The sequence below is a fragment of the Falco punctatus genome (genome assembly GCF_963210335.1).
Source record: "Falco punctatus genome assembly, chromosome: 1".
NCBI classification, from domain to species: domain Eukaryota; kingdom Metazoa; phylum Chordata; class Aves; order Falconiformes; family Falconidae; genus Falco; species Falco punctatus.
Genome location: NC_137580.1, coordinates 26,582,599 through 26,596,279, shown reverse-complemented (window position 1 = coordinate 26,596,279; position 13,681 = coordinate 26,582,599). Strand labels below are relative to the sequence as shown.

General features: G+C 37.2%; 1 protein-coding gene across 1 annotated transcript in view; it reads left to right on the top strand.

Annotated features, from left to right (window-relative positions):
• Positions 1-12,627, top strand: part of UBE2K (ubiquitin conjugating enzyme E2 K) — a 42,297-nt gene extending 29,670 nt beyond the window's left edge. Inside the window, exons 5-7 of the mRNA XM_080409656.1 lie at positions 7,208-7,307; positions 10,782-10,910; positions 11,265-12,627. Of these exons, the coding sequence (XP_080265782.1) occupies positions 7,208-7,307; positions 10,782-10,910; positions 11,265-11,339 (304 nt within the window). The 3' untranslated portion in view covers positions 11,340-12,627. The remainder of the gene's footprint in view (positions 1-7,207; positions 7,308-10,781; positions 10,911-11,264) is intronic.
• Positions 12,628-13,681: the final 1,054 nt, after the last annotated feature.

Here is a 13,681-nt window from a genome sequence, read left to right as displayed (position 1 = left end):
TTGGACAATGGTTTGAATAAAATGATAGCTTCATTAGAAAGCAAACAAAGAACCCAAGCAACACCCCCTCAACCTGGATAATTTAATATTTGATGGATTTCACCAGGTATTGAAAGGTAAATGGGGCAAATGCGATTCTGAAATATTCTAATGGCTGTGTTCTTAGAAAATGTATTTAGCTTCACAGTCTCTCTTGTCAAATCTTTTAGTAACAAGCTCTGTTTCTGAAGTGCCGCTTCATTGACTTGTAATGCTCTTAACTGAATAATGCTGCTCTTGTTGCTGTGTTCAAATGTAAGTCTTAAATTCCTATGCATATCTATGTCTTTCAGTGGGGTCAGTGGGAGTTGAGGGGCAGAATTTGGGCCTGTGGGACTTAGTGGGATTTCTTAGAGTTAATAAACTGATAAAATGCACATTTATATGGTGAATACAAATACAAAGATTTTAATGTGTTTGTACAGCTTACAAAAAAGTCCCTTTCCTACTCACCCATGCTATGATAATGATTTTCTATTTTAATGAGCATATTTAAGGTATTGTTCTGCATATTGGCAGGAGGTTTTATCAGTTTGCAAAGTAATGCCTTTAAATGATTCTTTTTTTTTTATAAGTCTAATGGTATTCTTTCTCCCCATGCTCTATGCTTGATGCTGAAACTCTTTGCAGCTGTGGATTTTCGTCACGTTTAGATTTGTAAACACCTGTTATGCTGGTTTGTTTGCAAAACAGCTACTGTTTGCTGGTTGAATTAAAATAGGAGTATGATTTTGTAGGATTTGTACTGTTTATGCTGATCTGGTATGACTTTGGTTATGTGGTTTCACTTACTGTAGCCTGTATTTATCTTCCAGGTTCGTATTCTGTCTCAAAATTTTATACTTGGATATAAAATATATCTAGTGATGTTCATTGAAACCTGAGAACTAAATTACTTGAAAGCAGTTCTGCATAAATCCCTTGAGCAGTGATCGCGAAGTGATTGTGTTTTGTCTGTGTGTATGGCTACAAAAAACTCTTGGCTCTTGTGGTTTTGACAGTCTGTCCTGGTTTTGGTTGGGATAGAGTTAATTTTCTTCCTAGTAGCTGGTACAGTGCTGTGTTTTGGATTTAGTGTGAGAATAATGTTGATAATACACTGATGGTTTAGTTGTCGCTGAGCAGTGCTTACCCTAAGTCAAGGCCTTTTCAGTTTCCCACGCTCTGCCACTGAGGAGATGCACAAGAAGCCAGGAGGGAGCAGAGCCGGGACAGCTGACCCGAACTAGCCAAAGGGATACTCCATACCATAGAATGTCATGCTTGGGGTATAAAGTGGGGGGAGTTGGCCGGGGGCTGCTGGTCGCTGCTTGGGGACTGGCACCCATCGGTCACTGGGTGGTGAGCAATTGCACTGTGCATCACTTGTTTTTCTTGGGTTTTATTTGTGTCTCTTTGTTGTCTCCTTTTTCATTCTTTCTTACTTTACTTCAGTTTTTAAGCTGTTCTTATCTTAACCCACAGGTTTTACCTTTTTCTGATTCTTCTCCCCACTGGGGCAGGGGGTGGAGAGCAAGGGGAGCGAGCATGCAACCATTTGGTATTTAGTTGCAGGCTGTGGTTTAAACTGTGACACAGTCAAAATAAAAATTAATAAGAATATCTTTTTCATACTGGCTGTACTGGAGGATTCATGCTTCAGCTTTAGTTGAGATGCAAAGATTATTATTTTTAATAGATATATCTATTTTATATATATATAATATATATAATATATATAATATATATAATAAGCAACAGCCAGCTTGTTGTAATAAAATTTTCTTGGGTATCTGAACCTGCTGGTTTTTGTTCAGGGTGTTTGAGCCTGAACTTCCTTAAAGCTTTGAGAAAAATGCAGAGAATATTAATATTGTTTGAGGGAACTCTTCAGTGAGTAGGCTGTCTTCCCCACCCCAGCACTATGTCAAAGCTATTCTATTATTATTTTTCTTTCCCTAATGGGTGCCCATTCTTGTATTTCTCCTGCAAATAGTAACTATACAACAGGCTTCCACTCAAAGGCTTTATTCTTTTCCTCCCTTCTTCCAGATTCCATAAACCTTTGGTACAAGTTCCCAGAGCTTTTCTCTTGGATTAACAAGCTTAGTTATTTTACAAATAGAATAAATATTGCAGACTGTATTTAAATAATAAACTGTTCTCAGTAGCCATGTTTGTTGACAGAGTGGAGCACCAATGTGCTGGCTGCAGCTGTTCCTGCTGTTCTGCTGGGTTACCTCTCCGAGTAACCGGCAAGGTTGTTTCCAGATAGACATGTACAGAACATAAGTAAAAACTTGCTAAATGGAAAATCACTTAGCCTTTAAATATGAAGAAGAAAAAGAAAAATTGGCAGTGTTTCATAATCTTCTTTAGGACTCTTTCAGCTCGTTGAAAGGTAAGAGATTTCTTACCTCAGGCATGCTGGGTACAGCTGGCTTGCTGTGCTTTTTAATATTATCACTATATTAACCCAAACTAGGGGTGCTCTTTTTTTAATGGAAATGCCCCAGGATATTACCTTAAAAAAAAAAAAAAAAGTGTAGGCGAATAAAACATCTATCAGCTTTCTTTGTTCTGGTTCAGTCCAGGTTTCCCTTGCTGTTTAACAAATGTAATGCCTATAGAAAGCCTTGGTTTTGGATAGGATCTCTGGGTGGAGGCTCCTAGTTTGAAGTTCTCAGAGGGACAGTGCTTCCCTGTAGTGAGCTCTCCGCAGCTCACTGGTAGATGTTACTGGTCTTTCCTCCCATTTTGTAGGTGTCAAACTTGCAAGCCTGCATAGCGGCTAGGCGGCAGCGTTTTGAAATGGGGGTGGGAGTCAAGGGTTATTGTAAACTTTAGGAGAAAACGGGGGCCTGTGCTGTCATATACAAGGCAAATAGGGTGTTGGGATGTAGAAAGTTTTACCTGCAAAACTCATGATACAAGCTGTCTGCTTTTTATTTATGATTGGTCAGGCTTCCACTGGAGTAGTGTCTTCACTTTGACTGTTGTATTCCAAGGAGGATGGGAACCATAGGAAAAATCCAAAGTAAAGTAAAAAGAATGATGGTCTAAGCAAATACAACCTGCAGTGAAAGTTTGGAAAGCCATTTTAGTATGCAGAATATCCAGCATGGCGAAACAACTAAAATAGATTTTCAGAAAAAAACTTGCGAGGCTCCAGTTAAAAACAGATTAGACAGAAGTCTGACAGGAGTGAAACCAAACCTTGCCTTTGGCAAGGAGGAGAGAAAAAACCTAAAACCCAAGCATGCAGCTAGCTTGGGTTACCAAAGGGGATTGGTTGAACTCCATGAGATGTTGCACATAAATCCACACCTAGAAATAAACTTCAAATGTGAGAAGAGCTGGAAATCTATTTTTTTCAGGATTCTATTCTAGAAAAAATAAACCCTTGAGGAGCACTAGAAAATGTTACAGGCATGTATTTTTCCACTGGAAGCTCATTTTAAGGAGAATACAACTCTTCCACTTCCCCCCCCCCCCCCCCCCCCCCCAGCACATTCTTCTCATCTTGTGACGATGTTGTCTGGGGGTATGTGTTGGGTTTTTAGTTTTGTGTCACTATCAGCCCAGATTCTCCTCCAAAACTGGCGATGAGAATTGGTTTTGCTTTTTGCTGATGAGGAACATGTCTTGTCTTACTAGTGTCTATACACGTAGTTCTGGGCAGTCATCTCCATTCACTTTGTTCTCCCAAAATAAGGTAATGGGAAGGAAGAAGAGCTTTTTAAGGTACTTGGGAAATGAGAATCTATTTTTAGCTGTCCCTCCAGTTTCTTCTGGGAATTTTCATTTATGTCTGAAAACTTAAGACTAAGCTACTTAGAAAATAACAAGCCTTTCTTACTTTCTTTGATGTGGAAAACTAATTGGTGTCCTAAAGGTAGAAAATGTTATATGAATATACAATAGTTTTATGAAATATGTCAGATTTTTTTACCATTAATCACAAACTTTAATTTCCTTTTGTCAATACTGACAGCAGGTGAAGCTGTAACAGGTTTTCTTTTATGATTTGAGGGCTTACTTCTTTAAATATTTTTGTCCAGTGAAGACTTTGTCTTTTTATGCATGAGATGTGAAAGCCACTTTGAGACATGGGACTTGAAAATAAGTTGTAAACTACATTTTTAAACCTTTCTACGTATGTAACTAAACTTGTCTTGTCTATAACCTTATTATTTTGGAGTTTTGAGTTTTCTGAGCATATAGCCATCTGCATATCCAAATGGATGAGCTATTTATTTATACTACTCATTTTGAAATTGGAATGTCAGAACAGAAGTTCACGTCTCAGTATGCTATATATAAAAATCTACAAACATAACAGATGAACAGGGCTGAAAGGGCCTAGCAGCTTGGAAAGCCGGAGACAGCTAGAGCCAGCACAGAACTTGTGTTCTAGACATCCATGGCAAATTTGGTCCTTAGTAATGCCCTCTGCTCCCCAAGGTATATTTTCCACTCCTAGAAGATACAGCATAAATGGAAGTAAATTGCATGTAAAAGCAATGCAAGGGGCCACAACCCCTTTCCTGTCATCTTCTCTACTTTAAATAATGGCAGTGTTTTCAGATGTTTCTAAAGTAGAAGGATTTCTGTAAAAGACGGTTCAGAACAGCTTGCATTTTTTGAAGGTTATTGTGGTATTAGTTATAGCTGATAGATATTTCGTGTTAAGTCTATCTTTAAAACTACACTAAATAGCATAATAGAATTCCTTAACTGGGAAAAAATACTTGAGCTTTTATAGTGTGTATTGTTGATCTGGTAGTTCCTCAAATTCACTGCATAAAAATAAAAAGGGTTAAATCCATTTGAGCATAGTAATGCCTGAAAGACTTAGCATTCTGTGACACCTGAATGCCAAAATAGTAAACATGTTGCATTACACTCATTTGGTATTAGCAGAGACCACTGTGAACTGTCATCAATGCATACATTAAATAGATTAATTTCAAGACTGTATAAACCAGTAAGGATTGCAAAGAACAGAAATTACGAGAGTAAAATAGCATAGGTACATGTAAAGCAAAAATATTGCTATGTTATTTCACTGAAGTTTTTGTGCGTGTGATTTAGGTGTGGAAAAACAAGATGTTTATTACTCTTGAGTTTACTGTGTTAACCAGGCTGTCATCACACAACTGAGGGTATGTTTCAGGGACTAGGTGTTCTTCATCTGATTAAATACGATCTTAGTAGTTAATCCCCAGCTTTGTGATTTAAAGAAACATTCTTTGGCTTGGAACCTGAAATACTTAAATTTAACTGGAAGAGAATCTGAAATTTGGGAGGTGTGTGGTGGGGTGGTGTGCAAGGGTGGAGTTTAGTTATTAAGTAGTAGGTTTGGAAAAGGAGAATTATATGTAGAATTCAGATCTAAAAGCATGAGGGTTTTTTGAAGATTTAAGCCTCCAAAGTTCAGCTTGAGGGACTTGAAGCTGATGTAGCACTTGGAATGAGACAATATGTGCTAATTAAAATCTCTGTCACTTGGGATGTTTCTCACTTGCGTTTTGATGTAGAACACTGCACTGTTAAAACTCAGTGATGATTATCAAGCTAAAAAAAAAGTTTCTAGGAAAAAATCTTCTAGAATTAGAAACAATTAGGGAAGAAATGCCATATTTGAATAGTTAGTGGCATAGCAGGAAAGCTGTAAATGTAATAAGCATCTAGGAATATAATATTGACATGTCACAGATGTACCTCCGTTTTACAAGCATCTATTCTTTGTTCATCTGCATACTGTACTGGAGTATCTCAATACAATGCCTTGGTACTAGAAAATACATAAATTACTGGAAAATACATATATTTCTGAAATGTGAAACTGGGAATAGACTTGCAAACTTGTTTCCTTTGTATCTGGATGTTCTGGTCAAACTGTTCCCCACCTACTCTAACAGACTCCCTGTGTTTACTTTCAGTCTTCTGAAAAGAAGAAACCATTTTCTGTTGACTGAAACTTGAATGGTTTGTCTGTAAGAAACTGGATGCCTACATTTCACAACTTTCCTCTGACATTTCATGTGCCATAACCATTTTGCTCAAATCTAAGATGTCACATTTACCCACTTACCTTTCTACTAGTACTTAAGCAGAGTAAGCAGTTCTGTGTTTTGGCTTGAACATCTGTCTGCGCCTTCCCCACAGCAATTAAGAGCTACAGAACTTGTTCAAATCAACTGAAATACTGAACTTCTACAGATTCACTGGGGTCTTTATTTGGTTTCCAGTGTGTGCCTGCTGAAATGGTAGATCAGAGAGAGTACTCATGGTCAAAATCTAATTAATCTGTGTATTTAAAATGTTACAGCTTTCCAGATTTACAGTGTATAACAATTTCATACCTCTACTTTTATTATATTATTGAAGTCTTTTACTCAGGTATACTTCTGAAATCAAGATAAATTATGAGATCTTGGAACTTTAGAAGTTCCAACTCTAGAACTACGCTACCTTCAACAGGGTTCTTTCACAGGGGCAAAAGAATGACTTTACAGCATCATCATGACTACAGGATGTTTTCCTGCTTCTGACAGTCATGTCAGGTTGAAATGAGAGGAAGCTGAGATAATATTTTCAACTGCACATTCTGTAATAGCCAAACCCTTTTATTATAGCAGTAATTCACTATGTAAATGGTTGAATTTTGTTGAAAAAAATAATCGTATTAAAACTGATCAATGCAGAAGATATCTAGTATATAAAATTATTTATCTGTTACAAGTATTTAAAACACAGGTCGCTATTTCTGTATATGCTATTTTGCTATGAAGAATGCCAGCAGAGGGAGCACACGTGGGCTACCAGTTCAGTACCTAGACCTTACATAAGGTGCTGTTACTGGTAGTAAGGAAGAATGACACCAACTTGAATTGCCTTCTTATTATTTTTTTTAGACGAAATTAATTCTGTTCAGTGGGCATGGTCAAATGTGTAGGTCAAGGACTGTATTCTCCAAAAGCGTTGTTAATAAGAAAATCCTCATTTAAAACCCTATTTAAATATATCTATTGAGTGGTATTGTAATACCTATAAGCCGCAGCAGTTTATTCTTAGACTTACAATCTGTACACATACTCTTGTGTCTTCTGTGATACTAGTACAGGAGCAAAGGTGAGTACAGGCATGGGATTTGGTAAAGTCATTTTGAAATTTTTTGTTTTAGGGCAGCAGCAATGACTCTAAGGACGGTGTTGTTATCACTGCAAGCGTTGTTGGCAGCTGCAGAACCGGATGATCCACAGGATGCAGTAGTGGCAAACCAGGTAAGATACTCGGTTGGCTGTGAATTCGTAACACTTCTGTAACCTTTGCTAACTCAAATTAGGTCCCAAACCTTGGGGGAGATAAAGATTTTGAAGAATTTATTAGAAAATTCCTTTACAACTAAGTGTGAGTTACTACAGTGTTTTGTGCTCTTTACTGTTTGGATTCCAGAGGAAGTAGCAGTTATTTTTCAGTGTCAGGAGGTTTATTTTGTTAGTTTTATTCCTTATTTAGCTTGTCAGAAGTGTCAGGAGATAACAGCATAGTAAAATGAATTCCAGTACAACTTGCCTCTTAAAATCTAAGTCTTCTAGCGTAAGAAAAGCAATGTTGTATTAGTTTAAAATGAGTTTTAATTTGATGGCGTTCATTGGATTTGGTTTGGGATGTAACTCCTCTTCCAGATTAATATGAATATTGTTGAGCACTGTATTTGTTTAATGTCAAAATTTTATGAATAATGGCTTTACGTGAATTACTTTTGCCTGTTCTCTGAATGAAGCATCCTGTGTATTTTACCTTTGTAAGTACTTGAGATAACTGTTTTAGTCACTGGTTGAATTGGTATCAGTAGAATTCTATAATCACAGGGATCGTTACTTTTCAGACAGTAGCAATAACCTGTAAAAAGTAATACAATGTCAGTTGAGTCTTATGCCATACCAGGACTGACATGGTGCTGTTTAAAGTGTTGATGAAAGACAGGAACAGTCATTCCATAACTTAACTTAATAGTCCAACAGTTTTCAACAAAATTCCAAGTATGGCATGTTCTTTTCCTTCGTACTTGAGGGGGGGTAGGGGTGCAGGGAGAGAGAGAGAGAGAGAGAGAGAGAGAGAGTAAAGGCCTGGCTTCCCCATCGACTGCTAGTAAGGCTGTTAGTAGCAACAGAACAAAGCGAGTATAAGGTTCTTCCAGCATCCGTTTCATCTATATATCCTGGAAGTCAGGACCCTTCAGGGTAGGGTAACACGGTGTGTACTCCTTCTCTCTAAAAATCTGTGTGGGACGATAGGTTAGCAGTTTATCAAACCTGTTAGGATTTGGAGGGGAACACGGAAATCGGAGGTAGCCCATTGCAGGACTGGGTGGAGGAGAGCTGTTTGTTACTACTATAGTCAGTAGTAAGTACAGAAGGGCTTGCGTGTGGGATTCTGCAGTACTGTAAGGCTGCTCTGAACAAATGTCCCTGAACAGTGCTGTCAGACTGAATTGCTCTGTGCAGGGAGAATTGTTGCAAAGGCCAGCAAGGCCACCAGGCATGTCCCTGCACTGTTTTTTCTTGCCAGATGCATGCCCTTGCTGTCACATGCTATTAAACAAAACCACTTTTTCCCTTTTTACAAAGAACAAGAATAGCGTTTCCCTTTCTAGCCCTGATGGTAGAATTCTGTGGGGGAATCATAACAGTCTCTAGGAGCGCTTGAGCTGGAAAGAGTTTTTTCTCAGGCAAAGAACTTCATGAGGGTATGTGACCAGTGGGACTGTGGCATGGCTGATGTGGGGAGAAATCAGTTTCTCCTGTTCCCTGCAAATACCTGCATGAAAGCACCCAGTTCCTTCATATGTGTTTTATTTGGTGGTGGCATCCTTCTTAGTTTAGATTTGTTTTAACACCACCACCACCAAAAAAAAAAAAAATTCCTTGTGAATTTGTTTATCCTCCATACTTATTTTTCATTATGTTAGTTTACTAAGCTATGTGTTAGACTACTAAGCTGTCCAGGTAAATGGCAGTGTCCTACAAGCTCTTGAGCTGAATCCCAGGGAGAGTTCCTGTTTGAGTAACGGCAGCATTTTCAGACACCAGCTGTCTGGTGTCAAAACTACTTCAGTTAGTTAAAATTGCTGTACTTTAAAAAAAACCAGCAACTATCTCAGATTCCTAACAGAGAGACATCAGTAAAAGGTGCCTTTAGGCTTTTCTCAATTCAGTGAGAAGCTAGATATTTACGGGTACCTAAGTAAAGGAGTTTTAATTATAGAACACTGACACCTAGTTCTGAATAAAATGCAGTTATGACTAATTCTTGCACTTCAGGTAGTTGCTTTTTATGCTTAGCAGTGTTCTCAAAAATATTTAAAAAATAAACAACTAAAACTGGGGGAAGATCTCTTAAGAGTAGAATATAGTGTGTCAGGATGCTACTGATGCTTAACTTACTCCTTCCTCTTTTCTAGTCATTACAACCAAAGAAATTTATTACAGACTGCTGTATTTAGAACACACAGAGTTATTTCCAACAATAAATTGTCTCACATGTTTGTTTTAATGCCATTAATAAACAGGTAGTAAATGTACAAATTACTTCATTTGGAGCAGAATTAGTGGGAGGTGTACAAAGCACACTGTGCAGTGTAGTTGTGTGTGTAGGAGAGAGAAAATGAAATGTACAACGGTAAAAAGTACTGTTTTCACTTTGTCAGTGCTTTATAGACTTAATAGTTGTTTTCATGTATTAATAAAAAGCTTTGATAATCAGCCCTGTTTCTGTCCTTAAGTATACCTAAATATTTGAATAATAGATTTCCTGATATCTTGTCTTATTATTTAGTGCTAAAATTTATTATATATCTAGAGATGACAATACCTACGTTTTTCAAAAGTGTAATGATTAAGGGGAAGAGTCTTTTTAAAAAAAAATAGAAAAAAACTTGATACTATGTATGAAAATTGCTAAAATGGGAAACTCATCATGCTTTTCTTAAGTGCAATTTATGGCAGGTGACCTGCTTTCTTGGCTTTTGAGTTCTTGGTGCAGGCTGAAAATTCTCTGTGATAAGGTCTGTTCTGTTACTTGTTCGTGATGGGATTGGTGCAAAATAATATTTACGTACCGTGTGTCTTTTTTTTTCTGGCAAATAATAGCTTGCATGGAAAGAGTTGAAGCTTCTTAGCTTTTTGCACCTGCTCACCCGTTTTTCAGCTCTTCTTTTGTCATGTACACTATCAATATCCTTATTCTCAGGAGGAAGCCTGGTAGTAAAATGTCAGCCCTGAGTGAGAAACTGTAGACCTACTTGAAGTGTATAAAACCAGGCATATTTTCAAGCGATTAGAGAAAAACATTAGAATAGTATGCAGTTATGTACATTCAGGAGATGTTAACAGAGGGGTAATTTGTGCTCTGCCATGCTGAATGTAAATTTTCAGTAGCTGTGGTAAACATAGCTAATTTTCTTTTGATCAGTGCAATTGAGAGCAGTACCTGATTGTACACATAAAATACCTATTGTGTGTGATTTAACTTAAAGGCAAACGCATTAAGGCAAACGCTTGCATAGGTTTACTCTATGTGTAATCCTTACGTCCAAATTTCATTTCAAAAATAGCAGCATGATCAGTGTGAAACACTGTTGAAGATACTGTATAAAGAGTGATGGATTGCAATCTGCCACATCATCTTGCTTTTTGGTTGGATTGCTGAGTTGATTTAACTTTCTCCTTCTCCCCCTTCTCTCTTTTGTGTAGTACAAACAAAATCCAGAAATGTTTAAACAGACAGCTCGACTTTGGGCACATGTGTATGCTGGAGCACCAGTTTCTAGTCCAGAATACACCAAAAAAATAGAAAACCTTTGTGCTATGGGCTTTGATAGGGTAAGTATATATAACCTCAATATTTTTCAGTAGGGGCAGGGCAAGTATATGTATATAAATACAAGGAGTCAGTAGTATACTAAAGTAAGACTTGCTACGCCCGTGACCTTTTGTAGGTCTAATCATTCTGTTTTGCTAATTATTTTTAAGGATCAGAGTTTTAAAATACTATGTTATTAGTAAATCTTGTGAGCTACCCCTGCCTTTTTGCAAACAATTTTTCTATAACTTCTTAGTTAAAATTGAGCAAATGGTAAACTAGTGTTCTGATCAATCTGTGAATTTTCTTGCCGCTTCTCAGAGCTGCAGGTTCACACACTGAAAAAAATCATTGCTTTTGTTTTTTCATTGCAGAATGCAGTAATAGTGGCCTTGTCTTCAAAATCATGGGATGTAGAGACTGCAACAGAATTACTCCTGAGTAACTGAGCCATGTAGAGAGAGCTGCTTCAGTAGTCCAGCTTGCCCCTTCTGGAGGAGCATCACCATCTGTTATTTTTAGGATTCTATATAGATTCTCTTTTAAAACTGGCATTCTTGCCTGATGATGCTGTCTAGGCACTATTGGAGACTGAAAAAAACGCTCTGTAAATAAAGCTAATTAAACATCTGTGTAAATTTAAAAAGGGGAAATACTTTAATTTTTTTTCTTACTAAATATTGTAAAAATTCTTTGAGCTCAGCTAAGATAATGGGGGAAAAACATGCCTACTTTAGTGTTTAGCAGTGTGACGAAGACTAGCAGGAACTTGCTTCAGGATTTTGATTTAGTAATTCAGAAAGCAACATTTTTGAGTGTTAATCATCAGAATTGTTGGTGCCACTCATCACAGCTATCTTACTGTTTTTAACATGGATCCTATGTGCCTGTGGATTGACCTATATTTGCATGCTTGTACTTAATAGACATATTAGGTAGGGTCGCTGAAGAGAGCACCATTGAAATACTCGATTGTTCTTGTAACTTTTTTCCTGAAAGATTTTCAAGACTTACCCAAAGTTCCAAATGGTGACCTATTCAGAACCGGTTTCTTTCTAGCTTATTAATTGGGAAACCTGATTCTCCTTTCCCTTACATCATACAGCTGAATATCCTCACTAAATTATGTTCCGTCATCTGTGGGTATTATGTGTGCCATTTACAGTAGTTTAGGCTCCCCTTTTAAAAAATATATTTTGAATTATCAGTAATGATTTTCATCTATCATGTTTTCTACACAACACAATCTTATAAAGAGTATGCCTCGATATAGCACAAAAAGATGGAGCTGGTTTTCTTTCCTTTTTTTTTGTCTTAAATAGATGTAAAATGTTCTTCAGTACATTCTGGATAATATGATTTCACTGGGTTTGAAGGAAGAAAAAGCTGATACTCTAGTGTACTGAGAATTAAAAATTTTTTTTCTTTGAGTACTTGATATGATGCAATCAGCTGTTTTTTGCAGCGGTTTTCTAGCTTTATTTTGGGCTTCGATTTAAGGATTGTTTACCAGGTACTTCAAAATTCATCCTTGCTTGCATTTTTCTCTAGTTGACACATGGAGGCTGTGTTGGTGTTTTCACTGTACATACTTCAAATGCACATAGAAGTAGAAGTGTGTTCTCAATCTAGCTTTCTTTTGGATTGATGTTTCTGATAAACAAGAACTGAAATCTTATCTTGGCTTGTACATACAGTCAGTCGTCTTATTCGTATTAAAATGACGTTTCCTCCTGAGTGCAAAAGCTTGAAAATTATTAGTTTTGCAACTTCAAACACTAGTACATCTATTTAAAGAGAGCTGTAATGTCTTTTTGAATATGATGCTAACTTTTGAGAGTATATCTGACAAGGAAGTTCAGAGAAATCCTCAGACTAGAGAGTGTGGGGGTTGTGGATAATGGAGTACTGTATAAGTCATCTTTTCCATGACACTCTTTTCTCCTAAACTGTGGATTAGCGGGGTGGGGAAATATATGTCTGTCTGGGGTTTTTCTGTAGCTATGAAGTACAAGTTGAAATAGTTTCACGCTTCATAGACAGTCTGTTTTATAAAACATACTAGAGGAAATCGGGAACATCAGTGTATCTGTTAAATATCTGGAGCATAGTGTTAGGGGAACAGAACCAGAAAACAGGGGTGTAGAGACCTAGCTAGTTCAGGGATGTTCCCCGTACTGCTCTGTCTGATGTTTCCAAACTTAAAATACTCCGGGGCACAGACGGTAAATACTTTGAACTCATATCAGTGCAATACTAAATGCATTTGCTTAGTCTTTATACTTACTGCTTTTTAAGGTATAGTCAGTGGTCAGTTTTCTTGGGTTTTCTTGAGTTAGTGTAGATCATTTGCAATGATGCCAAAGGAAACGAGTTGTTTTGTCTTTCCTTATATTTATTTATTTTTTTTTTTTTAACAAGAAGCTGCTACCGTTCAGCTGGTTTGCTAGGTGAAAACCAGGGATGGTAGGAAACTATGGCAAAATGCCACTTGTGTTAATCTCAAGTCGCTGTCTTTTCTGTTATACAGGCTAAGAACTTCTTGATTACATCAACACCTTTTTTTTTTTTTTTTAAACCCTGGTGGTAACTTATAAATTGCTGACTACTTTCCCTTGTTCTTCGCTGCTATTTATCAAAAGAAAGAACTTGGAAAATAATTGTCGGGGACATAAAGCTTCTCAGTTATGGGCTTCTGAATGTGTCTTTTGGTAAGATGAGTCTCCTAAGAACAGCAGGTTTTTCAAACAGTATGGAAAGGGATAAAGGAGGCTGGGAAAGGGGGAGGGGG